Here is a 26,865-nt window from a genome sequence, read left to right as displayed (position 1 = left end):
CTTGGTGTGGGGAAAACCCACACATCTGGTGTCAGAAGTATGAGTGTGGTAGTAGTGTGAAAGTAAAGGAGATAAACATGAGGAGAACTTAGGTTTTACCTAACACAATAATTAAATGAATTAAATAATTAAATAATTAAATAATTAAACTTTAATTAATAAAATGAAGAATAAAAATTATATGATCATCTCAGTGGACGCAGAAAAGGAATTTGACAAAATTCAACATTTACTCATGATAAAAACTCTCAACAAAGTGGGTATAGAAGGAATGTACCTCAACATAATAAAGGCCATATATGACAAGCCCAGAGCTAACATCGTACTAATGAAAAGTTGAAAGCTTTTGCTCTAAGATCAGAAACAAGACAAGAGTGCCCACTCTCACTACTTTTATTCAGCATATTACTGGAAGTCCTAGCCAGAGCAATTAGGCAAGAAAAAAAAAAGACATTCAAATCAGAAAAAAAGTTACATTGTCTGTTTCCAGATGGCATGATCTTATATACAGAAAACCTTAAAGACTCCACCAAAAAAACTGTTATAACTAATAAACAAATTCAGTAAAGTTGCAGAATACAAAATTTGTATGGAAATATGTTAATATAAATGTTTCAGACATTACATGAAATTTCTAAAAATCTTAAAAAAAAACAAAAAAACAAAAATAAACAAATGGGACCTAATGAAACTTAAAAGCTTTTGCACAGCAAAGGAAACCATAAACAAGACGAAAAGACAACCCTCGGAATGGGAGAAAATATTTGCAAATGAAGCAACTGACAAAGGACTAATCTCCAAAATTTACAAGCAGCTCATGCAGCTCAGTATCAAAAAAACAAACAACCCAATCCAAAAATGGGCAGAAGACCCAAATAGACATTTCTCCAAAGAAGATATACAGATTGCCAACAAACACATGAAAGAATGCTCAACATCATTAATCATTAGAGAAATGCAAATCAAAACTACAATGAGATATCATCTCACACCGGTCAGAATGGCCATCATCAAAAAATCTACAAACAATAAATTCTGGAGAGGGTGTGGAGAAAAGGGAACCCTCTTGCACTGTTGGTGGGAATGTAAATTGATACAGCCACTATGGAGAACAGTATGGAGGTTCCTTAAAAAACTAAAAATAGAACTACCATATGACCCAGCAATCCCACTACTGGGCATATACCCTGAGAAAACCATAATTCAAAAAGATACATGTACCACAATGTTCTATTGTGCAGCTCTATTTACAATAGCCAGGACATGGAAGCAATCTAAGTGTCCATCAACAGATGAATGGATAAAGAAGATGTGGCACATATATACAATGGAATATTACTCAGCCATAAAAAGAAACGAAATTGAGTTATTTGCAGTGAGGTGGATGGACCTAGAGTTTGTCATACAGAGCGAAGTAAGTCAGAAAGAGAAAAACAAATACCGTATGCTAACACATATATATGGAATCTAAAAAAAAAAAAAAAAATTGGTTCTGAAGAACCTAGGGGCAGGACAGGAATAAAGACGCAGATGTACAGAATGGACTTGAGGATATGGGGAGGGGGAAGGGTAAGCTGGGACAAAGTGAGAGAGTGGCATGGACATATATAAACTACCAAATGTAAAATAGATAGCTAGTGGGAAACAGTCACATAGCACAGGGATATCAGCTCGGTGCTTTGTGACCACCTAGAGGGATGGGATAGGGAGGGTGGGAGGGAGGGAGACGCAAGAGGGAAGAGATATGGGGATATATGTATATGTATAACTGATTCACTTTGTTATAAAGCAGAAACTAACACACCATTGTAAAGCAATTATACTCCAATAAAGATGTTTAAAAAAAAAAAAGAAGACAGGAGATAATAAGTGTTGGCAAGAATGTGGAGAAACGAGAACCCTTATACACTGTTGGTGGGAATATAAGTTGGTACAGTCACCATGGAAAACAGTATGGAGAGGTTCCTCAAAACAATTAAAAACAGAACTACCATATGATCCAGGAATCCACTTCTGGGTATATATCCAAGGAAACGAAAACAGGATCTCAAAGAGGTATCTGCACTCCCATGTTCATTGCAGCATTATTCACAATAGCCAAGATATGCAAACTATATAAGTGTCTGTCAACAGATGAATAGTTAAAGAAGATGTGGTAAATATATACAATGGAATACAATATATTTAGCCATGAGAAAGAAGGGAACAAAATGGATGGACCTTGATGGCATTATGCAAAGTGAAATAAGTCAAACAGAGAAAGACAAATACTATAGGATATCACTTATACATGATTTTTAAAAAAAAGCCAAGTCACAAGGTGACTATAGTTAATAATCCTGTACTGTATAACTGAAATTTGCTGAGAGTAGAACTTGTGTTCTCACCAAATGAATAATAATGATGGTGATGATGATGATGTAAATATGTGAGGTGATGAATACGTTACTTAACTTGATGGTGGTAATCATTTCTCAATGAATACATACATCAAATCACCACACTGTACATTTAAATAAATTACAATATTATTTGTCAAAAAAAAAAGGACAGACATATGGATAATGACTTTCTTATAACTGGAAACCTATGATAACTTATAGGCTTCCACATGGCTGTGAGAGAAGTGAGAAAAATATGAGAATGGCTATCTAGGAATTAAAACCATGCTCCTAAAAGAATGGCCACCAATATGCATGATCCACCATACTTAGTACATTATGAGAACACATGAGTTACATTTTTGGTTCTCTTAAACTGGCAAAAGCATAATTCAATTAAGTAACCTCACAGTTTAACTTACTTTTTAGTGTGTTCTGGGCTCAAACCCCTAACTTCAGGTGAAATTCTCTTCTCTGTTGTTTTAGAAAACTTGATGTATTTCTTGCTGTCAATATTTCTTGATGGCAAGTCAGTTGCAAAAGAATTATAGCCATCATCTGATAAATCAGTATTTTCTTCTCCCTGGGGAGCAATCAAAAGCCACAGTCAGCCATGTTCTCTTTGCACACATAAATTAAATATGACATACTGGGTCAAATCATTCATTTTAGATCAATATTCTCTCTAAAATGGTGCTATCGAAAAGAGTTTTGTTGAAAAGAGTTAGTTAATGCATTAGTCTGGATTAGGTATATATTCTAAATGACTCCAACTTTCCTTAGTGCATTATGCAGCTACAAATGCACAGCATTCATGAATGTATCTAACACTTATTAAATCTAGTTCTCAAGGCATCATTAAACTTAACTTCATTAATTAAAAATTTCTGCTTTGTGAAAGACACTGTCAAGCACATGAGAGGACAACTCACAGACTGGGAGAAAATATTTGCAAAAGACATATCTGATAAGGGACTGTATTCAAAGTATCTTTATTTTGTATATTCAAAACTATACAAAGGGTAATAGCAAGACTACTGGGGATTAACCAAGATGGCAGAGTAGAAGGACGTGCTCTCACTCCCTCTTGCGAGAGCACCAGAATCACAACTGGCTGCTGGACAATCATCGACAGGAAGACACTGGACTTCACCAAGGAGGATACCCCACGTCCAAGGACAGAGGAGAAGCCACAGTGAGACGGTAGGAGGGGCGCAATCAGAGTAAAATCAAATCCCATAACTGCTGGGTGGGTGACTCACAGACTGGCGAGCACTTATACCACAGAAGTCCACCCACTGGAGTGAACGTTCTGAGACCCACGTCAGGCTTCCCAACCTGGGGGTCTGGCAACGGGAGGAGGAATTCATAGAGAATCAGATATTGAAGCCTAGTGGGAATTGATTGCAGGACTTCGACAGGACTGGGGGAAACAGAGAACCCACTCTTGGAGGGCGCACACAAAATAGTTCGTGCATCGGGACCCAGGGGAAGGAGCAGTGACCCTGGGGGAGACTGAACCAGACATAACTGCTGGTGTTGGGGGGTCTCCTGCAGAGGCGGGGGCTGGCTCTGTTTCACCGTGGGTACAAGGACACTGGCAGCGGAGGTTCTGGGAAGTACTCCTTGGCGTGAGCCCTCCCAGAGTCTGCCATTAGCCCCACCAAAGAGCCCGGGGAAGGCTCCAGTGTTGAGTTGCCTCAGGCAAAACAACCAACAGGGAGGGAACCCAGCCCCACCCATCAACAGTCAAGTGGATTAAAGTTTTACGGAGCTCTGACCGCCACAGCAACAGTCAGCTCTACCCACCTCCAGAGCCTCCCATCAAGCCTCTTAGATAGCCTCAACCACCAGAGGGCAGACAGCAGAAGCAAGAAAAACTACAGTCCTGCAGCCTGTGGAACAGAAACCACATTTACAGAAAGATAGACAAGATGAAAAGGCAGAGGGCTATATACCAGATGAAGGAACAAGAAAAAACCCCAGAAAAACAACTAAATGAGGTGGAGATAGGCAACCTTCCAGAAAAAGAATTCAGAATAATGATAGTGAAGATGATCCAGGACCTTGGAATAAGAATGGAGGCAAAGATTGAGAAGATGCAAGAAATGATTAACAAAGACCTAGAAGACTTAAAGAACAAACAAACAGAGATGACCAATACAATAACTGAAATGAAAACTACACTAGAAGGAATCAATAGTAGAATAACTGAGGCAGAAGAACGGGTAAGTGACCTGGAAGACAGAATGGTGGAATTCACTGCTGCGGAACAGACTAAAGAAAAAAGAATGAAAAGAAATGAAGACAGCCTAAGAGACCTCTGGGACAACAATAAACGCAACAACATTCGCATTATAGGGGTCCCAGAAGGAGAAGAGAGAAAGGACCAGAGAAAATATTTGAAGAGATTATAGTCAAAAACTTCCCTAACATGGGAAAGGAAATAGCCACCCAAGTCCAGGAAGCGCAGAGAGTCCCATACAGGATAAACCCAAGGAGAAGCACGCCGAGACACATAGTAATCAAAGTGGCAAAAATTAAAGACAAAGAAAAATTATTGAAAGCAGCAAGGGAAAAACGACAAATAACATACAAGGGAACTCCCATAAGGTTAACAGCTGATTTGTCAGCAGAAACTCTACAAGCCAGAAGGGAGTGGCATGATATACTTAAAGTGATGAAAGGGAAGAACCTACAACCAAGATTACTCTACCCGGCAAGGATCTCATTTAGATTTGATGGAGAAATCAAAAGCTTTACAGACAAGCAAAAGCTAAGAGAATTCAGCACCACCAAACCAGCTCTACAACAAATGTTAAAGGAACTTCTCTAAGTGGGAAACACAAGAGAAGAAAAGGACCTACAAAAACAAACCCAAAACAATTAAGAAAATGGTCATAGGAACATACATATCGATAATTACCTTAAACGTGAATGGATTAAATGCTCCAGCCAAAAGACACAGGCTTGCTGAATGGATACAAAAACAAGACCCATATATATGCTATCTAAAAGAGACCCACTTTAGACCTAGGGACACATATAGACTGAAAGTGAGGGGATGGAAAAAGATATTCCATGCAAATGGAAATCAAAAGAAAGCTGGAGTAGCTATACTCATATCAGATAAAATAGACTTTAAAATAAAGAATATTACAAGAGACAAGGAAGGACACTACATAATGATCAAGGGATCAATCCAAGAAGAAGATATAACAATTATAAATATATATGCACCCAACATAGGAGCACCTCAATACATAAGGCAACTGCTAACGGCTATAAAAGAGGAAATTGACAGTAACACAATAATAGTGGGGGACTTTAACACCTCACTTACACCAATGGACAGATCATCCAAAATGAAAATAAATAAGGAAACAGAAGCTTTAAATGACACAATAGACCAGATAGATTTAATTGATATTTATAGGACATTCCATCCAAAAACAGCAGATTACACGTTCTTCTCAAGTGCGCACGGAACATTCTCCAGGATAGATCACATCTTGGGTCACAAATCAAGCCTCAGTAAATTTAAGAAAATTGAAATCATATCAAGCATCTTTTCTGACCACAACGCTATGAGATTAGAAATGAATTACAGGGGAAAAAACGTAAAAAACACAAACACATGGAGGCTAAACAATACGTTACTAAATAACCAAGAGATCACTGAAGAAATCAAAGAGGAAATTAAAAAATACCTAGAGACAAATGACAATGAAAACACTACAACCCAAAACCTATGGGATGCAGCAAAAGCAGTTCTAAGAGGGAAGTTTATAGCTATACAAGCCTACCTAAAGAAACAAGAAAAATCTCAAGTAAACAATCTAACCTTACACCTAAAGAAACTAGAGAAAGAAGAACAAACAAAACCCAAAGTTAGCAGAAGGAAAGAAATCATAAAGATCAGAGTGGAAATAAATGAAATAGACACAAAGAAAACAATAGCAAAGATCAATAAAACTAAAAGCTGGTTCTTTGAGAAGATAAACAAAATTGATAAGCCATTAGCCAGAATCATCAAGAAAAAGAGGGAGAGGACTCAAATCAATAAAATCAGAAATGAAAAAGGAGAAGTTACAACAGACACCACAGAAATACAAAGCATCCTAAGAGACTACTACAAGCAACTCTATGCCAATAAAATGGACAACCTGGAAGAAATGGACAAATTCTTAGAAAGGTATAACCTTCCAAGACTGAACCAGGAAGAAGCAGAAAATATGAACAGACCAATCACAAGTAATGAAATTGAAACTGTGATTAAAAATCTTCCAACAAACAAAAGTCCAGGACCAGATGGCTTCACAGGTGAATTCTATCAAACATTTAGAGAAGGGCTAACACCTATCCTTCTCAAACTCTTCCAAAAACTTGCAGAGGAAGGAACACTCCCAAACTCATTCTATGAGGCCACCATCACCCTGATACCAAAACCAGACAAAGACACTACAAAAAAAGAAAATTACAGACCAATATCACTGATGAATATAGATGCAAAAATCCTCAACAAAATACTAGAAAACAGAATCCAACAACACATTAAAAGGATCATACACCACGATCAAGTGGGATTTATCCCAGGGATGCAAGGATTCTTCAATATACGCAAATCAATCAATGTGATACACCATATTAACAAATTGAAGAATAAAAACCATATGATCATCTCAATAGATGCAGAAAAAGCTTTTGACAAAATTCAACACCCATTTATGATAAAAACTCTCCAGAAAGTGGGCATAGAGGGAACCTACCTCAACATAATAAAGGCCATATATGACAAACCCACAGCAAACATCATTCTCAACGGTGAAAAACTGAAAGCATTTCCTCTAAGATCAGGAACGAGACAAGGATGTCCACTCTCACCACTATTATTCAACATAGTTCTGGAAGTCCTAGCCACGGCAATCAGAGAAGAAAAAGAAATAAAAGGAATACAAATTGGAAAAGAAGAAGTAAAACTGTCACTGTTTGCAGATGACATGATACTATACATAGAGAATCCTAAAACTGCCACCAGAAAACTGCTAGAGCTAATTAATGAATATGGTAAAGTTGCAGGATACAAAATTAATGCACAGAAATCTCTTGCATTGCTATACACTAATGATGAAAAATCTGAAAGAGAAATTATGGAAACACTCCCATTTACCATTGCAACAAAAAGAATAAAATACCTAGGAATAAACCTACCTAGGGAGACAAAAGACCTGTATGCAGAAAACTATAAGACACTGATGAAAGAAATTAAAGATGATACCAACAGATGGAGAGATATACCATGTTCTTGGATTGGAAGAATCAACATTGTGAAAATGACTATACTACCCAAAGCAATCTACAGATTCAATGCAATCCCTATCAAATTACCAATGGCATTTTTTACGGAGCTAGAACAAATCATCTTAAAATTTGTATGGAGACACAAAAGACTCCGAATAGCCAAAGCAATCTTGAGGGAAAAAAACGGAGCTGGAGGAATCAGACTCCCTGACTTCAGACTATACTACAAAGCTACAGTAATCAAGACAATATGGTACTGGCACAAAAACAGAAACATAGATCAATGGAACAAGATAGAAAGCCCAGAGATAAACCCACGCACCTATGGTCAACTAATCTATGACAAAGGAGGCAAAGATATACAATGGAGAAAAGACAGTCTCTTCAATAAGGGGTGCTGGGAAAACTGGACAGCTACATGTAAAAGAATGAAATTAGAATACTCCCTAACACCATACACAAAAATAAACTCCAAATGGATTAGAGACCTAAATGTAAGACTGGACACTATAAAACTCTTAGAGGAAAACATAGGAAGAACACTCTTTGACATAAATCACAGCAAGATCTTTTTTGATCCACCTCCTAGAGTAATGGAAATAAAAACAAAAATAAACAAATGGGACCTAATGAAACTTCAAAGCTTTTGCACAGCAAAGGAAACCATAAACAAGACGAAAAGACAACCCTCAGAATGGGAGAAAATATTTGCAAACGAATCAACGGAAAAAGGATTAATCTCCAAAATATATAAACTGCTCATTCAGCTCAATATTAAAGAAACAAACACCCCAATCCAAAAATGGGCAGAAGACCTAAATAGACATTTCTCCAAAGAAGACATACAGACGGCCACGAAGCACATGAAAAGCTGCTCAACATCACTAATTATTAGAGAAATGCAAATCAAAACTACAATGAGGTATCACCTCACACCAGTTAGAATGGGCATCATCAGAAAATCTACAAACAACAAATGCTGGAGAGGGTGTGGAGAAAAGGGAACCCTCTTGCACTGTTGGTGGGGATGTAAATTGATACAGCCACTATGGAGAACAATATGGAGCTTCCTTAAAAAACTAAAAATAGAATTACCATATGACCCAGCAATCCCACTACTGGGCATATACCCAGAGAAAACCGTAATTCAAAAAGACACATGCACCCGAATGTTCATTGCAGCACTATTTACAATAGCCAGGTCATGGAAGCAACCTAAATGCCCATCAACAGACGAATGGATAAAGAAGATGTGGTACATATATACAATGGAATATTACTCAGCCATAAAAAGGAACGAAACTGAGTCATTTGTTGAGACGTGGATGGATCTAGAGACTGTCATACAGAGTGAAGTAAGTCAGAAAGAGAAAAACAAATATCGTATATTAACGCATGTATGTGGAACCTAGAAAAATGGTACAGATGAGCCGGTTTGCAGGGCAGAAGTTGAGACACAGATGTAGAGAACAGACATATGGACACCAAGGGGGGAAAACTGCGGTGGGGTGGGGATGGTGGTGTGCTGAATTGGGCGATTGGGATTGACATGTATACACTGATGTGTATGAAATTGATGACTAATAAGAACCTGCAGTATAAACAAACAAACAAAACAACTAATACTAAACTTTCATTGGGTTATTTGTATGGAAATATGTTAATATAAATGTTTCAGACATTACATGAAATTTCTAAAAATCTTATATGTTCTGGTATAATGTTATAAGTCATAATCCTAGTTATTACTTTAAAATGTATATCTCAGAAATAACTAATTTTCTTGTCAACTGCATTATTATGAACTTTCATCAAATCTTTAAACTGTGGTCATTTTTAAGTCTTTTGTCATTTACAGACAGTTCTGGGTGTACTCTGATGCTTTTGTAAATACGTTCCTATAAAAGGGTTTCATCTTCAGGAAATTCATGGAAAAGACTCTGACAAGTACAGGTTTCTGGTAACTGACTGTACTGCTGAACTGAATGAATAAGTATTTTCAGAACTCTAATGAAAAACTGATGAGCTCATAAAAGTGCTAACAAAAGATCAAGATGGAAAAAAAAATTAATTACATGGGGCTGAGTGAACTGATGAGGATGAGTATAATTTTTGTGACTTTCTGTTTGAATTTAAAAAAAAAGAAAAAATCCCACAAGGACTCAGAGGCAAAGAATATACAAATCAATTTTCACTGCAAAGTAAAGGAGCTGTTACAGTGGAGGATTACTGGACTGAATGTCAATATTATGACATAGTATGAGTGTGTTTCATGTTTGGTAATTGCAATCATTGTTGCTTTTGTTGTGGTCATCCATGTACAATGCTTGGTGTCAGTCTATTTATCTCTTGTAAAAATAAAATACTGTGTGTGTGTGTGTGTGTGTGTGTGTGTGTGTGTGAAAAAAGAAAAAAAAAAAAGAAAAAAAAAAAGACTACTGCAGTTACAAGTGAAAGCAGCATAACTCAATCTGCTTTAAGAATAAAAAGGAATTTATCATTGTAAAAAAAAAAAAAAAACTATACAAAGAACTCTTAAAACTCAACAATAAGAAAAAGAACAACCCAATTAAAAAATGGGCAAAAGATCTTAACAGACACCTCACCAAAGAAGATATACGAATGGCAAACAAGCACATGAAAAGATGTTCAACATCATGTCATTAGGGAATTACAAATTAAAATATCAAGATACCACCACACATCTATTAGAATAGCCAAAATGCAAAACACAGACAACACCAAATGCTGGCAAGAATGTGAAGCAAGAGGAACTCTCATTCATTGCTGGTGGGAATGCAAAATGGTATAGCTGTTTTGTAAGACAATTTCACAGCCTCTTACAAAACTAAACATACTCTTAGCATACAATCCAGCAATTGCACTTCTCCATGTTTACCCAAAGGAGTTGAAAAAGTATATCCACACAAAAACCTGAACACGGACGTTTATAGCTTTATTCATGATTGCCAAAACTTGTAAAAAACCAAGATGTTCTTCAGTAGATCAGGGGATAAACTGTGATACATTCAGACCATGGAATACTATTCAGTACTAAAAAGAAATGAGCTATCAAGTCGTGAAAAGACATGGAGGAAACTTAAATGTATACTGCTAAGTGAAAGCAGCCATTCTGTAAAAGCTACATACTGTATGATTCCAACTATATGACATTCTGGAAAAGGCAAAACTATGGAGACAATAAAAAGATCAGTGGTTACTAGTGGTGGGTGGGGGCTGAGAAGAGATGAATAGGCAGAGCACAGAGGATTTTAGGGCAGTGAAACTATTCTATATAACATTTTAATAGTGGCTACATGTCATCACACATTTGTCCAAACCCATAGAATGTACAACATCAAGAGTCAACTCTAATACAAACTATGGACTTTGGGTGATAATGATGTGTCAATACACGTTCATCAGTTATAACAAATGGACCACAGTGATGAAGGGTATTGATAGTGGAGGAGGCTGTGGGGCACAGGGTATATAGGAACTCTCTGTACTATCCACTCAATTTTGCTGTGAATCTAAAACTGCCCTTAAAAAATAAAGTCTATTAAAAAAAAAGCTATATTCCTTCTAAATAGAAACCCCCCCAAAACAAACAAACAAACAAACAACTAGAGCCGAAGAGCAATTAACATGTTTAGAAAAAGAGGAATGAAGTTGGAAATATTCTCTTTCTTGAAATACGGCAGTTTGCAGTTTGGACTGCATCTAGTTGATCAAAGGTACATTAGTTTTTAATCCCTGAACAGATTACACAGGCAATTTATAATGCAGATTACCATGGGAGTTTAGAGGGAGACCTCTATTTCCGCATTAGATAGAAATTAAGAGAACTATTTCAGTGACTTTTAGAATTTGCACACATCTATCTTACAACAGAGACACACCTTTAAAAACTTGTTTCAAAAAGGCAATCTGATTTGCTGCCCTGATGAGATGTTTATTATAAATGATGAAAGGATTAGCAGAGAGGTTAAGAAAAATGACCCAAAATCGAAACCATTAAAAAAAGAAGGGGATCTAAAAAGACAGAGGGGCACAAAAACCTGTTATCAAAGGCCTGATGAACAGAAACAAATAGTGAATAGAAACTTTAACAACACAGAAAAGGAAGAAAAGAATTTCTAAAACCCTACGGATAAAGGTGAACCATCTGTAAAATACAAACTATATAGTTTAAGGGAATAAATTGGTATGATATATTAATATTGTTAACTTTTTTAATATTTAAGAATTCATCTTCAAAATCAGTTTATAAGGGTACAATCAATAAAGTATTGCATATAAAAAGATGGAACAGGTTAATATATACATATATATTACATGTCTCAGTACTTAGCAAGAAGCCCCTGAAATTGTTTTTTGGAATTACAGTATAGGTACATGTCTCATATGGTGGCACCAGATCCACTAAAAGAATAAATTTAAAGATTAAGACTCTCATGGAATATTGCTCAGCCATAAAAAGAAACGAATTGAGTTATTTGTAGTGAGGTGGATGGACCTAGAGTCTGTCATACAGAGTGAAGTAAGTCAGAAAGAGAAAAATAAATACCGTATGCTAACACATATATATGGAATCTAAAAAAAAAAAAAAATGGTTCTGAAGAACCTAGGGGCAGGACAGGAATAAAGACGCAGATGTAGAGAATGGACTTGAGGACACGGGGAGGGGGAAGGGTAAGTTGGGACAAAGTGAGAGAGTGGTATGGACTTATATATACTACCAAATGTAAAATAGATAGCTAGTGGGAAGCAGTCACATAGCACAGGGAGATCAGCTCAGTGCTTTGTGTCTACCTAGAGGGGTGGGATAGGGAGGGTGGGAGGGAGACGCAAGAGGGAGGAGATGTGGGGATATATGTATATGTATAGCTGATTCACTTTGTTATAAAGCACAAACTAACACACCATTGTAAAGCAATTATGCTCCAATAAAGATGTTAAAAAATAAAATAAAATAATTTAGAAAGTCCATATTCAGATATGAAAAAAAAAAAAAAAAATTAAGACTCTCAACTGACAATGTTAAATTCTACCTGAGTCTTGTGCTCCTGAAAAACAGTGAAAGAAGAATTCCCTCACTCTTTTGTGTTCTGGATAATGGCTGACTGCAAAGAACCACCCTTCCTCAAATGATTTAGATAAAACTTACCACATACCCCTCTTGTTTACCTATGACAAGGCCAAACACCTTCAAATTTTCCTTTCTTTGCCTCATAAATGGTTAGCTGAACTGTTTTATCCTCACCAATTAATCAGGACAAAATGCTTATTAACTAGGCTTTGGTTAAGCTTCTCTCCTTCTCCAAGCCCCTGAACTTTGGCCCACCCTCAGCCTGAGCCAGTCAGCATGCAACCCCTCCAGAAAATAGGCTGGCCTCTCAGTAAAATATTCTCTGATCTATTTATCCGATCATGCCACTCTAACATCCCATTTCCCCATATCCAGCTCTTCCTAGCCTTGTTTACTCCTCTCTATAAAAGAAAATCCTTTTAATCACTTTGCTGTACACCTGAAACTAACACAACATTGTTAATCAACTATACTCCAATATAAAATAAAAATTTAAAAATAATAATAAAGTAAAATTTAAAAAAAAAACAAAAAAGAAAGAAAAGAAAACCCTTTTTCCCTAAACCTTCAATATGCTTGCAGATCTTATGGTCACAGTGTTCTCCCTATTGCAATAGTCCCCCCCTCCTCCTATTTCTATAGTCTCTTTCCTCCCTTACAATAATCCTTTTGAAAAAAGTCTCTTCATACTAAGTCCAGATTTGTTTTTATTGACACAATACTGGCCAATACATAAGAATATCCCCTGAATCACAGATAAGAGGGCTAGAGAAACTTGGTATCTTTTAAATTACCTTTTGATTAGACTGCCATGTTATTAATTACATTGTCTACAACCTCTCATGTAGGTTTAAATCCTTTGGTTTCCTGAAAAACTGTCCCCGTCCCTTTCCCAAAAAATACTCTCATCACACATCACAGATCTCTTGATACTACATGGGTTGCTGGGATGAGAGTTCAACATATATCCACTAAAAGAGTTCAAAGGTCATCTCAGTTATTAAGCAAGATCATATGACTATGTTGCTATGAATCTGCTTACTGATTATGGGTGTGAGGTAATGTAAACTAATTTTTAAGAAAGAAAAGGAAGGAACCTTTAGAAACTGTTTTGAAAAATACCTGGCAAAATAAATGTACTTTAGTTTCCATCTTTCTGTTTAGAGGTAAATTCTGCCCTTGAGGACTCAAAGAACTTGATGAACAAGTGTGAATGAACAGTAGCACAAAATGATTTCCTGCACAAAAGAGAAAAATAAAAAATCATATCCCTGTTTAGGAGACATAAGTAATTATATTTAACTACCTTAAGTTATTCTTTCAATGTAACACTCACCTATAGCACAATACCTAACAGACATTTCCCAACTCAGATATATATACAAAAGCTAGAAAAGGCAGTTAATAGATCATAAATCACAGGAGATCATCCAGTCCCTTAACTTTACCTTTGTGATATAAGGAGGAGAATAGAAATCCAAATTCAAACGTCGTGAAAAGCAGAAAGTTGTTATATGTATTTATTCAAATAAGCCCAGTTAAGCAGAACTACTAACATAGCCAGTAATTGCTAATGCTATTAAATACTTACTGTGAGACATTATGATAAACACTTTGACCTGCATTATTTCATTTATTCCTGAAAACTACCTTTCAAGGAATTATCATTCTCTCTATTTTACAGATGAGGAAAATAAAAACTTAGATCAAATTGCCCAAGATTCCACAGCCAACAAACAGTGGAGTCAGATTTTGAATTCAGGCATCCTAACTCAAGAGCCTGTGGTCTTCAGCACCACACAACATTGTCTCTCAAAACAATACTATTGCAAACAAAAAATGTTTTAGCCAGTTCTACACTATGTAAATGTGATAACCAACTTTAGAAATTTAGAATTTCCCAAATTTTTCACAGTATCTTTTACTTATATCTGAGTCACATTTGATGAGTGGTTTATTACATTGCTAGTGACATTACATTGTTAGTTGCAATTATTAGTATCTTCTTCATATTGTGAAGTTTAACTGCAAGTATTAATATTCTGTTTAATAGAGAGACAGTACTTTAAAATAATTTATTTCTGTAAATGTTATTGTAATTACTGTTGAATGTGGTATGCCCAACATTCCTGGAATTCAAAACATGTTAAAAATAAAATGAAACCACATTAAAAATACCTATCTCAGAAGACATTAGAAGGCTGTACAGGTTTCCCCAGCAACCCACTCTGTGTAATCTCTTCTAAACCTTCTCTAACCAGTTCAATCTTCACCTCTAAACTTCTTGGCATAGCACTTACTGTCTTCATTTTTCTTATTGTCTTCATTATTCAACTGGCATTAATCATTTGCCTTGTATTTTAATTTAATTATCACATGTATAGCTCTTACACCAATTAAAGCCTAAATTTCTAAGGAATGGGCTGGTATCTCATCATTCTTTGAATTATTTCTCACAGAACAAAGCACAGTGCTATAGACATATTGTAAAAGAAGGAAAGAAAGAAGGGAGGGAAGGAGAAAGGCAGAGAAGGAGGGAGGGAGGGGGAGGGAAGAGGGAGGAAGGGAGGAAGGAATTCTTCCCTACTGAGCTTACTGACCAAGAGTTCTTAGGTCATCAAAGTACTTAATTAAGCAGAGTAAGCACGATTTAAATAAACTTTGAAAGGAAGAAATGTTTCATAATTATTGATCAGATTATCAAAAAGTTGGCAGGGCTCAATCTGCTGGATAAATCAGATACCACATAAGTCTCTGCAAGCTAAGAGAAAAAATAGCACAGGAAGTCTCTTTGCCATAACTCTGACAACAGAATTGTTTCTTAACTCTTTTAATCCTATGACATATATGCGAACTTGCAAGGGCAAACCAAGGAAAGTAAAAAGAGTCGTATCCCTTTTCTCCAATCCATTCATCCCTCCATCCATGAATTCAACACATATATATTGCAACATGGAGGACACCAACTACCTTAGGAGGAGCCATTTGGGTGTTATGATATGGAAATAATGTCCTTGGAGTGAGTTTAAGAGAGAATGGGGGACAGAAATTGGAGACAGCCAGAAGAGATGATTCAAGAAGTTATTCTATAAAGGGAAAGAGAAATGAGGTAGTAGCTGAGGGGTCCGAGTGGTTATGAGGTTTTAAGATGGGGAAAGATAAAGAAATGTTCATATGCTGACAGAAATAATCTAGTGGAGGAGCAAAAATTGATCATATAGGAGGGGAGAGTTACTGGAACAATATTCTCAAGTAGGAGAAAGGAAATGGGATTTAGGGCAGAAGGGGAGGGTCTGGCCTTAGCTAAGCACATATTCACAGTAGTAGGAGACATGGCGGAGTAACTGGGCATAATTACATGTAGAGTAGGTGAGTAGGTGTGGTCGTGGGAGCTTGTAGAAATCATCTCTGATTGCTTTAGTCTTCTTAGAGAAACAGGAAGCAAAGTAATCAACAGAGAATGAGGATGTGAGAGGAGGAGCTGGAGGTTTGAGGAGAGAGGCATTGTTATAAAATAGTCACCTAGGAGAGTGGAAGAAGTAATAGTCCAATCAACTCACACCTGTCGGAATGGCTATCATCAAAAAGTCTACAAATAACAAATGTTGGCGAGGATGTAGAGAAAAGGGAACCCAAGTACACTGCTGGTAGGATTGTAAATCGGTGAAGCCGCTATGGAAAACAGTATGGAGGTTCCTAAAAAAAACTAAAAATAGAACATGATCCAGCAATTCCACTCCTGGGTATGTATCCTAAGAAAATGAAAACACTAATTCAAAAAGATACATGCACCCCAATGTTCATAGCAGCACTACTTACAATAGCCAAGACATGGAAGCAACCTAAGTGCCCATCAAAAGATGAATGGATAGGGTTTCCCTGGTGGCGCGGTGCTTAAGAATCCGTCTGCCAATGCAGGGGACACGGGTTCGATCCCTGGTCCGCGAAGATCCCACATGTCGCAGAGCAACTAAGCCCATGTGCCACAACTACTGAAGCCAACGAGCAACAACTACTGAAGCCCGCGCGCCTAGAGCCCGTGCTCCACAACAAGAGAAGCCACCACAAGGAGAAGCCCGCGCACAGCACAAAGACCCAATGCAGCCAAAAATAAATAAATAAATAAATTTATTAAAAAAAAAAAAAAGACGAATGGATAAATATGATGTGATGTGTGTGTGTGTGTGTGTGTGTGTGTGTGATGGAATATTACTGAGCCATAAAAAAGAATGATATTCTGACATTTGCAACAACATGGATGAACCTAGAGGGTATTATGTTTAGTGAAACAGGTCAGACAGAGAAACACAAATACTTTATATTATCACCTATATGTGGAATCTAAAAAGAAAACAAATGAATGTATGCAACAAAACAGAAACAGAGAACAAACTCCTGGTTACCAGCAGGGAGAGGGAAGTGGGGAGGGGTAAAATAGAGTTATGGGATTAAGAGACACAAACAACTATGTATAAAATAAATAAGCAACACGGATATATTGTGCAGTACAGGGAAATATAGCCATTATTTTGTAGTAACTTTAAATGGAGTATAACCTATAAAAATATTGAATTGCTATGTTGTACACCTGAAACTAATATAATATTGTCATATAATCAACTATACTTCAGTAAATAAAATAATAAAATAAAAAATTTAAAGAATGGGCAAAACTAATAAATGGTAATATAAATTAAAAAAAAAAAAAGAATTAATAGCCCAGGGGAATCTGATATGATTGCTGGACAGCTTGAAGGGTCCCTTTAGGTAAGTGATCATGAATTTAAAGTGAACAGTAATCATGGTTGTGTGTTTTCCTCCAACCATGTTCATTGCAAAAATGCTGAAACTCAGTAGGCAGAGATCTAGATTAAATCTAGGGTTATGATTTAGCCAAGAAAGTAAAATGAACTGAAAAGGTGGTAAGGGAACTGGGGGGAAATGCAAGGAAGTGGTTTTAATTACTGACCATGAAACAAACTGAGTAGGTGGGTGGGAGGTAAGGACAAGAGAGAATGGGTGACATTTAAAAAAAATTTTTTTTAAATAAAGGTAGGAATGTGATGGCTGGAGAGTGCGGCATATTGAGATAACAGAGCTGCAGTTATTGGCAATATAAGACAAGCTATGAAGGGAGCAAGTGACTGAGGAAAGGTGAAATTATTGTAGGAGAGGAGGGCAAGAACTGAGAGACCAGATATTCAAAGGATCATCTATGTGAATACTAAAATCACAAGAATTATGACAGAAGTATTGCTAGAATGGTAGAAAGCCTGGAGTTGAAATTTGACTGCAACAAGGAGTAGTAGTGCATGGTATAATCTGATGTGAGGTGCAAAACTGAAAGTTTTAAGAATGGGAGGAAGAAAAGTCTAGAAACAGCTATGAGAAGCACGAAGGGCATCTATTCCGGCAAAGGTCCCAGTGGTACTAGGAGAGTAAGAGACAAAACAGCCACCAGCAGCCATATCCTGTATTCTGCCTACCACACTCCCACACACACACCATCCTTTCTCATTTTCCTTTGCTTCTTGGTTGTCATCATCTGACTCATCAAAAACTACCAAAAAGAAGTGAGAAAATTCAAAACCCTCTGATACATCAAAGGTAATTTTTTAATGTCATGATTGATTCATTCCCTATGTAGATCAAGCTGTTGTACTGTTACTAAATGGTTTTCCAGTCCTTGGCAAAGTATAGAATTTTCAAAATTTTGTAACTTAAAAGATATATGTTAGGGACTTCCCTGGTGGTCCAGTGGCAAAGAATCCGCCTTACAATGCAGGGGACGGGGGTTCGATTCCTGGTCAGGGAACTAAGATCCCACATGCCGCGGGTCAACTAAGCCTGCGTGTCACAACTACTGAGCTCAAGTACCTCAATTAGAGAGCCCGCATGCCGCAAACTACAGAGCCCACGCGACCTGGAGCCCATGCGCCACAACTAGAGAGAGAAAACCCACAGGCCACAACTAGAGAGAAGCCCGCATGCGGCAACTAGAGAGAAGCCCACGCATCACGACGAAGAGCCCGCATGCCCCAACGAAGATCCCGAGTGCCACAACTAAGACCCGACGCAACCAAAAATAAATAAATAAATAATAATAAATCTTAAAAAAAAAAAAAAAAGATATATGTTAAGGGCTGGGGGGGGCGGGGCTCCTTGTTTGATGTTACATGACATCACAGACTCCATAACAGAGCTAGAATGATCTTAGAAATCTTTCCAGTCTAACCCCTTAATTATTAATTACACATGAGGAAATTGATGCACAAAGAGATTGTGATTTGCGCACACAAAGTACACAAGAAAATACATAGTAGCAAAATTCAGGTCTCTGACTCCTGAATTCAGGGATAGTTCAGTAAAACTCCATTGCTTCCTAGTAAACCGAGAGGCAGAGCTGAGGCAGAAAACAAAGAGCTTCTGACTCCAAAAGCCCAAAATAAGACTTAATTTTGTTTAGGGCCTTAAGGTTTACATTGTGCTTCCACAGTTGTACCTTCTCCCTTGGTGAAGTATCATCACCTCCACAGAATAACTGACTGCTTCTCAGAGTGACATCCCCTCACAAAGTACCTTCCACTCTTTCCTTTCACAACGCTTCCCTCACGAGCTGCCTCACTCACTCACTCTTCTCCACTTTTGTTGATGGCACACGTCCATTAAATGCAACTGTATAACCACGTCACTGCATCTACTGATCACCCCCAATCGCCACCTTTGTTTAACAAATATTAAGTGAACATCCACTTCATGCAAAAGCCCGCGCTGTGGAGGATTCCAAGGGGCCCTGCTCTTGTGAAGCTTACGACTTCTTTGGGAAGAAAAGCAAGTAGACAAGTAGACAAGAAAACCACCCGCGAAGGTGGCAACAAGTGCTCTGACGGAGGTCTAACTGTATGCGAAGGAGCAGGGAAGTCTCCCCGCCACAGTGACCGCCACCCTCCGAGAACCACCACCATTTCTGAGGGACCGCCGGCTCCAGCCCAGTCATCCCTCACTCTGCCCCTTGACCGTCCGCCTCGTCACCTCACTGCCCTTTCTGGAACCTTCATTCATCTCCGGAACTGTTCTACTTTGTACCTCACACCGCGTGGCCGTCTTCTCTCCCTCAGCCTCGGAGGCTGTTCCTCCCCATCGCCTTAGCAGGTCTCCCCTCCCCACCTCTGTCCCCTGAAGGTCCCACCGTCGGCCCCCTACGGCTCCCCAATCTGTCCCTCGCTCCCTCAGGTGTCTTCGGGTCCTCACGCAGGTGCTTCAGCCCCTCTGCCCCTCGTTCGGCGCGACGCTCTCGCTCCACTGCCTTCCCGGGCTCCGGCGCAACGAGGCCCCGCCCCCGGGTCACCTGACCGCCCCGATGCTCCGCCCACTGAGCAGCAGGCGCTGGGCGATCGCGGGACCCATGCCGCCGCCACGGCCGCCTTGCAGGGGTTCCGGGGCTCCGGGCAGCGGCTGAGGTCGCCGCCGCCTCCGCCCGGACTAGACAGCGCTGCGGCCGCACCCGTCTGCCCCACCTCATAAGGGCCTGTGACCTCACCCGGCCGGGGGTCGGCGGCCTGGACACGAGTGGCGGGACTCGTCTCCGAGCTTTCCTTCCTGCACCCTGGACCTCGATATCTCCCTGCATCCTACACGCTCTCTGCTCTTCTGGTAGCTGTGTTCATTCTCTGGTCCGCTGTCCTTCCCCATCTGATCCCATTTCAATGTTATCTTCTATCCATCCTTTGAATACCTCCCGCCCTCCCTTTCTTCTAAAACATTCCATCCTGCTTCGCTTCTATTACTTAGTAATGGACAGTGGCTCCAAGCCGTTTGTCCCACAACCTTACTGAGATTTGTTCTAGGCTGCCCTTCAGAGGACTAACTCCACTTTTGGAACAGATACTTTGTTTTTTTGCTGAAAATCAACTTTTCTTTCATGCATCATGCAGATGAAATGATATTGGTGAAAGAAAATACACAAAGCAATTGTTCATGGCTTTCCGCAGGAGTCCCTAAAACGTCGTATAAATCCAATTCGATGAAATTAATCGTCTTTAAGGCTTGTTAAACTAAAGTTGTAAATTCTCTGTCAAGCAGAGTGTTTTGAAAATAGCCCACGATTTAAAGTATCTTTTCTTTACAAACATATAGGTAAAATTGTTCACATTGATCGATCCAACGTGAGCTCTCCATTATTTACATGTGGCAAACAGCATGTGATTTAGAGACAGATGTATCCAAATTCAAATCCTGTTTATTCATTGCACCTGGTGGGGCAAATTACCCATGCTATCTAAGCCTCAATTTTCCCTGGATTGTGATAATTCAAAACTGTATGTATAGTACTCAATATGTTACCATAGTTAATTCCTTCAGGGATACTGCTATGATCATTTGTACCTTAAACCCTGCTCTGTAGGCATTCTTTAGTACGTTCAAAATGTATACAGTTTATCTCCCTAAATAGTCTATATGTAATCTGAGTGCTGAGACCATGTCTTTTATTTCTGTAAACACCCCACTCTCCATTCCCTACTTCCCCACCCCACCACCTTGTTTACAGTCACCTCTATTAATGACTCATCCCATTTTCCACCAATTCATACAGCATCAATTTCAAATGTGTAAGGACTCTAATGGCTGCAGTCTGTATGCTGATCAACAGACTATGAATGCTTTAAAAATCTTGAACACTTGTAGTGTTTTTAGCACTGAATCTATTCATGAGCTAGTTAGGTACTGTATTAGTCATAGACCCCCCCCCCCCCAATAGCACCAAGTATATATTAGTTAGGATTAGATTCTTTTGCCAGTAACAGAAAATTCCTAAATAATAGTTGACTAAGCAAGACAGAATTTTGTTTCTCTCTCACATTCAAGAGGTTCAGAGATAGTCACTCCAGGGCTAATGTGTACCATAGTTGCAGGTACATAGGCTTCTTCTATTGTATTGTTCCAATGGTTTCTGTTCCAGGGGTGATTTAATGGAGCTACCTCAGGGTATCTTTCAATCAAACTAAAGACTCTAAAAATTTTAAGGTTACGCTTCTCAGATCTTCTCATTTAAACAATAGGGCTTCTAAAAGGCTGTAGGCTTTTTTCCTTCAGCAGAAGCTCAAGGTAGAGAAAGATTTATCGCAAAGATACTTATGGATATGGCTTTTATCTCATGGACTGAACCCCAGTAAGATTCACAGGAAATTCACAATTTTTAAAGAGAATTATACTGTCAGAAACACTGCCAGCTTGGCCTCAAAGAGACAGAGTACAGAAAGAAAAGAGGCCTTTGGACCCTCATGTTCATGAGCAGGGAGCAGGCTGAGAAAACTATTTAGGTGCAAACATGGGCTACCTTTCATGAAAAAAGGATGACTTAGAGGGTGTAACAAAGAGCCTACAGGGTAGAACCTAGAGCCATAGAGAATTATTCTGAGGCCTTGAAGGTGGAACTGCAAACCTGTACCTGAGTGAATTTGAGAATTGCAATGGACCAGGAACTTCTGTGCACCTCCTGTTTTCTGTCTGTTGGAACAGGAGTGTCTGTAGTAGTTATCCCATCTATCCCACCATTTTACATTGGTTGTTGTAGGAAAGAAGCATATAGCTTTTTTCTTTAGTTCACAGGACTTCAGATTGAGAGGTACTCAAGTAGCTGTATATGAGGAATTCACCCAAGAAGCCTATCTACCCCTGGATGTATTTAGAGGATAAGACCCTGGACTTTGAGCTGATGCTTGTTAGTTTGCGACCTTGGGAGCTTCCCGGGGTGAAATCTGAAACCAGCCCCCCACATGAAGGGCAGGGAGAGACCAAAGAAAGAAAGAGGCAGACCACTCCACATTGGTAGGTGGCAGGTTTAATAAGCAAGGGAACTTACATACGAGGCTTGTCTTGGGAGGCTGCAAGACAAGTAGATCTCTGCACCCACCCACCAGAACCCTGAAAGTTTATATAGAGGCTCTGGGAAGCAGGGAGGGGCAGTATAAGGGTAGAGGATTAAGAAGTACAAACTATTATGTATAAAGTAAGCTAAAAGTACAGCACAGGGAATATAGCCAATATTTTAAAATAACTATAAATGGAGTATAACCTTTAAAAATTGTGAATCACTCTATTGTAACTTATATAATATTGTACATCAACTATACTTCAATAAAAATTTTTTTCTAATTTTAAGTTTATGTAGAGGCTTTAACTAGTTTCAGTCATATAAAACATCCGGACAGTCTCAATAACACCTTACTGTCTCAAGGCTACGTCCTTGAGAAAGTTCCCACTGTGGAAACAGTAGGCAAAATGTACATGCCAAGGACAGGCAAGTAAGTGAGGAAGCTCCAGTTGGCCAGGTTCAGCTTGTGGGTCATCCAGCAGTCTCATCTTCTTGATTACCTCCTCCAACAATGCTGTAATAGGGTAAGACTTGGGGGGCTTGGGAGGGGTGAGTTTATTTTGCATGTGGGAGGACTATAAATTCGTGACCATGGGACCTCCCTGCTGGTCCAGTGCGTAAGACTCCGCGCTCCCAATGCAGGGGGCCCGGGTTTGATCCCTGGTCGGGGAACTAGATCCCGCATGCATGCCACAACTAAGAGTCCACATGCCGCAACTGAGTCCACATGCCGCAACTAAGAAGTCCGCATGAACAACTAAGAAGTCTGCATGCTGCTGCAGCAAAGAGCCCGAATGCTGCAGCTAAGACCCGGCACAGCCAAAATAAATAAATAAATAAATAAATATTTTAAAAAAATAATAACTTGTGACCAGAGGGTGGACTGTGATGATTTTAAAATATGTCCACAAATACTTTGATGCTTGTATTAATTTTCCATTGCTACTGTAGCAAATTACCACAAACATCATGGTTTGTGGTAAAAAGCAGCAATTTTTTACCTTACATTTACGGAGGTCAGAAGTCCTAAATGGGTCTTACACGGCTAAAATCAAAGGCTGCATTCCTTCTGGAGGCTCTAGAGGAAAATCCATTCTTACCTTTGCCAGCATCTAAAGGCTGTGTTCATTCCTTGACACATGGCCATATCACTCTGACCTGCTTCCATCATTACATTTACTACTCTCATTCTGATCCTCTTGCCTTCCTCTTATAAGGACTCTTGTGATTAAATTAATCCTACCCAGATAATTCATGATAATTTCCCTATCTCAAGATACTTAATTACATCAGCAAAGTTCTTTATTCCATGTAAGGTAGCATATTCACTGGTTCTGGGGATTATGATATGGATATTTTTGGCCGGGGGTGGAAGTGGTCACAGGCAATGATTTTGTCTACCACAAAGTTCTTCTTTTCAAGAAGTGGCATCTAGTTCCCTCCCCTTGAATGTGGGCTAGATTTAGTGAGCTATTTATAGTAAAGAGTATGGCAGAAGTGATGATGTGACACTTAAAAAAACTAAGTAATAAAAGACATTGCAGCTTTCTCCTTGCTCTCTCTTGGATTACTCACTTGTGGAAAAGCCAGATGACATGCCACGTGAACACTGAAGCAGTCCTATGGAAATGTCCTCTTGTCAATAGCCAGCATGGAACTGATGCCTCCTGCCAACAGCCATGTGAATAAACCATCCTGGGAGAGGATCCTCCAGCCCCTTTGAGCCTTCCGTTGACTGCAGCTCTGGCCAACAGCTTGACTACAACCTCTCAAGAGACTCTCAGACAGAACCACCCAGCTAAGCCATTCTTGAATTCCTGAACACAGAAACTGCAAGATAGTGTTTGTTGTTTTAAGCTGCTAAAATTGTGTGGTAATTTGTTATACAGCAGTAATCCCCTAGGTCACATCTTGATCCGTGATGTCTGCTTACAGTCTAGCCATCATCTCTACATTCCAGCCTGCAGGAAGAAGGAAGGGGAGAAGAAAGTCATGCTCCCTCCCTTAAGTGGCACTTACTGGAAGTTGTGTGCACCTCTTTCATTAACATCTGTCAACAGACGGCCATCACACACCTAGCTTCAAGAGAGGCTAGGAAACAGTATTTATTCTGAGCAGCCATGTGGCCAGCTAAAAATTAGGAGTTCTTATACTATGTGAGAAGGTGAAAACAGATACTGGAGCACAATTAGCCATCTCTGTCACAGTGGGTGATTATAAGGGTAAGGAAAAGTAAAGTCTGGCATACATCCATCAACATTTTTCCTTTTTCTTAACAAAATATTTCCATCGGCCATCACATGATATTTATACAGGCATCACTCTGACCTCTCCAAAGTATCATGCCTATTGTGCTTGAGTCACAAAAAAACTAATATATTAGGTAAAACACAATGAATTGTGAAACTTTTTCCTTTCAAAGATATTTTCAGGGACACTGTTAAAGAATAATTTACAATGGAGGTTTTGCCTGAAGTCTCTTAAATTTCCTAAATTTTGCTTTCTAGATACTTACATTCTGTGTGCATTCTTTGGTGTACTGTCAGAAAATACACAGCTAATGAAAAATATTTCCTCTATGCAAGAGGTTGGAGAGACATCACTATGACATTAGCAGCTGCAAGGAACACAGTCATGTTCCTGATCTATAATTTTCCTTTCACACACAATCCATTCTTGGATACCCACAGTAAGTGGATTTTTAAAATTTTATTTAACAGTATGGTTAACCCCGATCAAAAGGCTTAAAACTGCCTCCTTGTGTGCTTTAACCAAACTAAAACAAATTAGGAAAATGTATTTCCAGAATATATTATATTACAAAACCAAATAGAAATTATTTTTCAACAAGTATTAAATAGCTTATTTGCAAAGCATATATTATTGTTTCCTTACATCATTGTGAAAAATGAGGGCATTGTAATTCCAAGAGAATCTGCTTATAATTGGTCCCAGTGGTCATTAGATGTCTATTATAATAGAATTCAAACTACAGAGGTCAAGAGTTAAAGGATTACACATATATTTGACATATTGCTTTCCATTTCTTTTTCACATAAAGTCCTCCATTTTCATCCATTTAGTCATCAGTTACCATGACGTAAATAAAACACTGAATCTTACAAAATTTCACCATATAAGGACTCAGTCTAGGTTCACATAATCTTTTTATGATGTCATGTACTGTATTGTGTTTTTAAAAATGTACATTATGTAAGGAATGTAAGACTCAAAGGCAAAGATAATAAATGTTCTATAAAGTACTTCAATGCCACACTGTCAGTGCTTAATAAATTTTAAATAGCAAAAAGTGAAGTTACAAATTCTAAAGTCTTATTCTGGCATCCTATTGGATGATACTGTTAATAATTAAGATTTTGATCCTATCTCCTGCGAATTAATGCAGTAAGAGTATTTTCTTGCTTCAGCTTGGTACACACAAAAGGTTTTCTTCTATGCTGGCCAAGTATTCTGTTAGCGGTTTTTTTTCCCTGTGATTCTGATGTATTACTTCTTTTAGTTTTTCATGGGAATTTGTGGCTGTGAGTGAACCCAACAAGCCTGTGATTACTTAACTTGGAAAATGGATTGACAGTAGACTTTCATTTTGTGTGGGTAGATATTTGGTTTTCTTAATCTATCAGCCAAGGTATGTTCTTAATCTTTTAGTAACTGAGCTGACTTATTGTAAACTTCTTTCTAAGCCAGAAAGAATAGGTATGTGATTCCTTAAATCAGTGGTTCTCAAACTTGAGCATGCAAAAAAATCACCAGGGGGACTTAGATCATCTGGTCCTAGGGCCGACACTTTGAAACCCACTGCCTTAAATAAAAGTTGGGCATTTAAATGGTCCTGTAAGTAATTTGCCATTAAGCCTTTATTTTACTAATTTATGCTTCCTGCAAACAAAACCTAGACTAAATTGACAGTCTGGTCTGTTGAGATTATACAAATTCCTAAAAAAATCTCCAATTAAAAAAAAAAAAAAACTCTGACTCTCATAACAGTAAAAATGTACTCATTTTGTTACTAAAGTCTAAAGAAACGCTCTAGGTTCCAAAACTAACTTCAGTTCCCAGAATCCTCATCATTCTGTTACATTTGGAAACACGCTTGTTCTAAAATAATCATTTGTAAGGCAATGACACTTACTCTTATTCACCCAAAGGAAACAGAAATAACAACACAGGAAGCACTGGGCAGCCTTAAGCCAATT

At 38.5% G+C, this 26,865-nt stretch overlaps 1 protein-coding gene across 1 annotated transcript in view; it reads right to left on the bottom strand.

Annotated features, from left to right (window-relative positions):
- The window catches only part of EFCAB13 (EF-hand calcium binding domain 13), a 135,338-nt gene extending 115,502 nt beyond the window's left edge, over positions 1 to 19,836 (bottom strand). Inside the window, 3 exon segments of the mRNA XM_061176943.1 lie at positions 2,804 to 2,964; positions 13,897 to 14,012; positions 19,779 to 19,836. Coding sequence (XP_061032926.1) covers positions 2,804 to 2,964; positions 13,897 to 14,012; positions 19,779 to 19,836 — 335 coding nt within the window.
- Between the last annotated feature and the right edge of the window lie 7,029 nt (positions 19,837 to 26,865).

Source organism: Eubalaena glacialis, chromosome 19 (assembly GCF_028564815.1).
Source record: "Eubalaena glacialis isolate mEubGla1 chromosome 19, mEubGla1.1.hap2.+ XY, whole genome shotgun sequence".
NCBI lineage: Eukaryota > Metazoa > Chordata > Mammalia > Artiodactyla > Balaenidae > Eubalaena > Eubalaena glacialis.
This window is presented reverse-complemented; position numbering and strand designations above follow the sequence as displayed.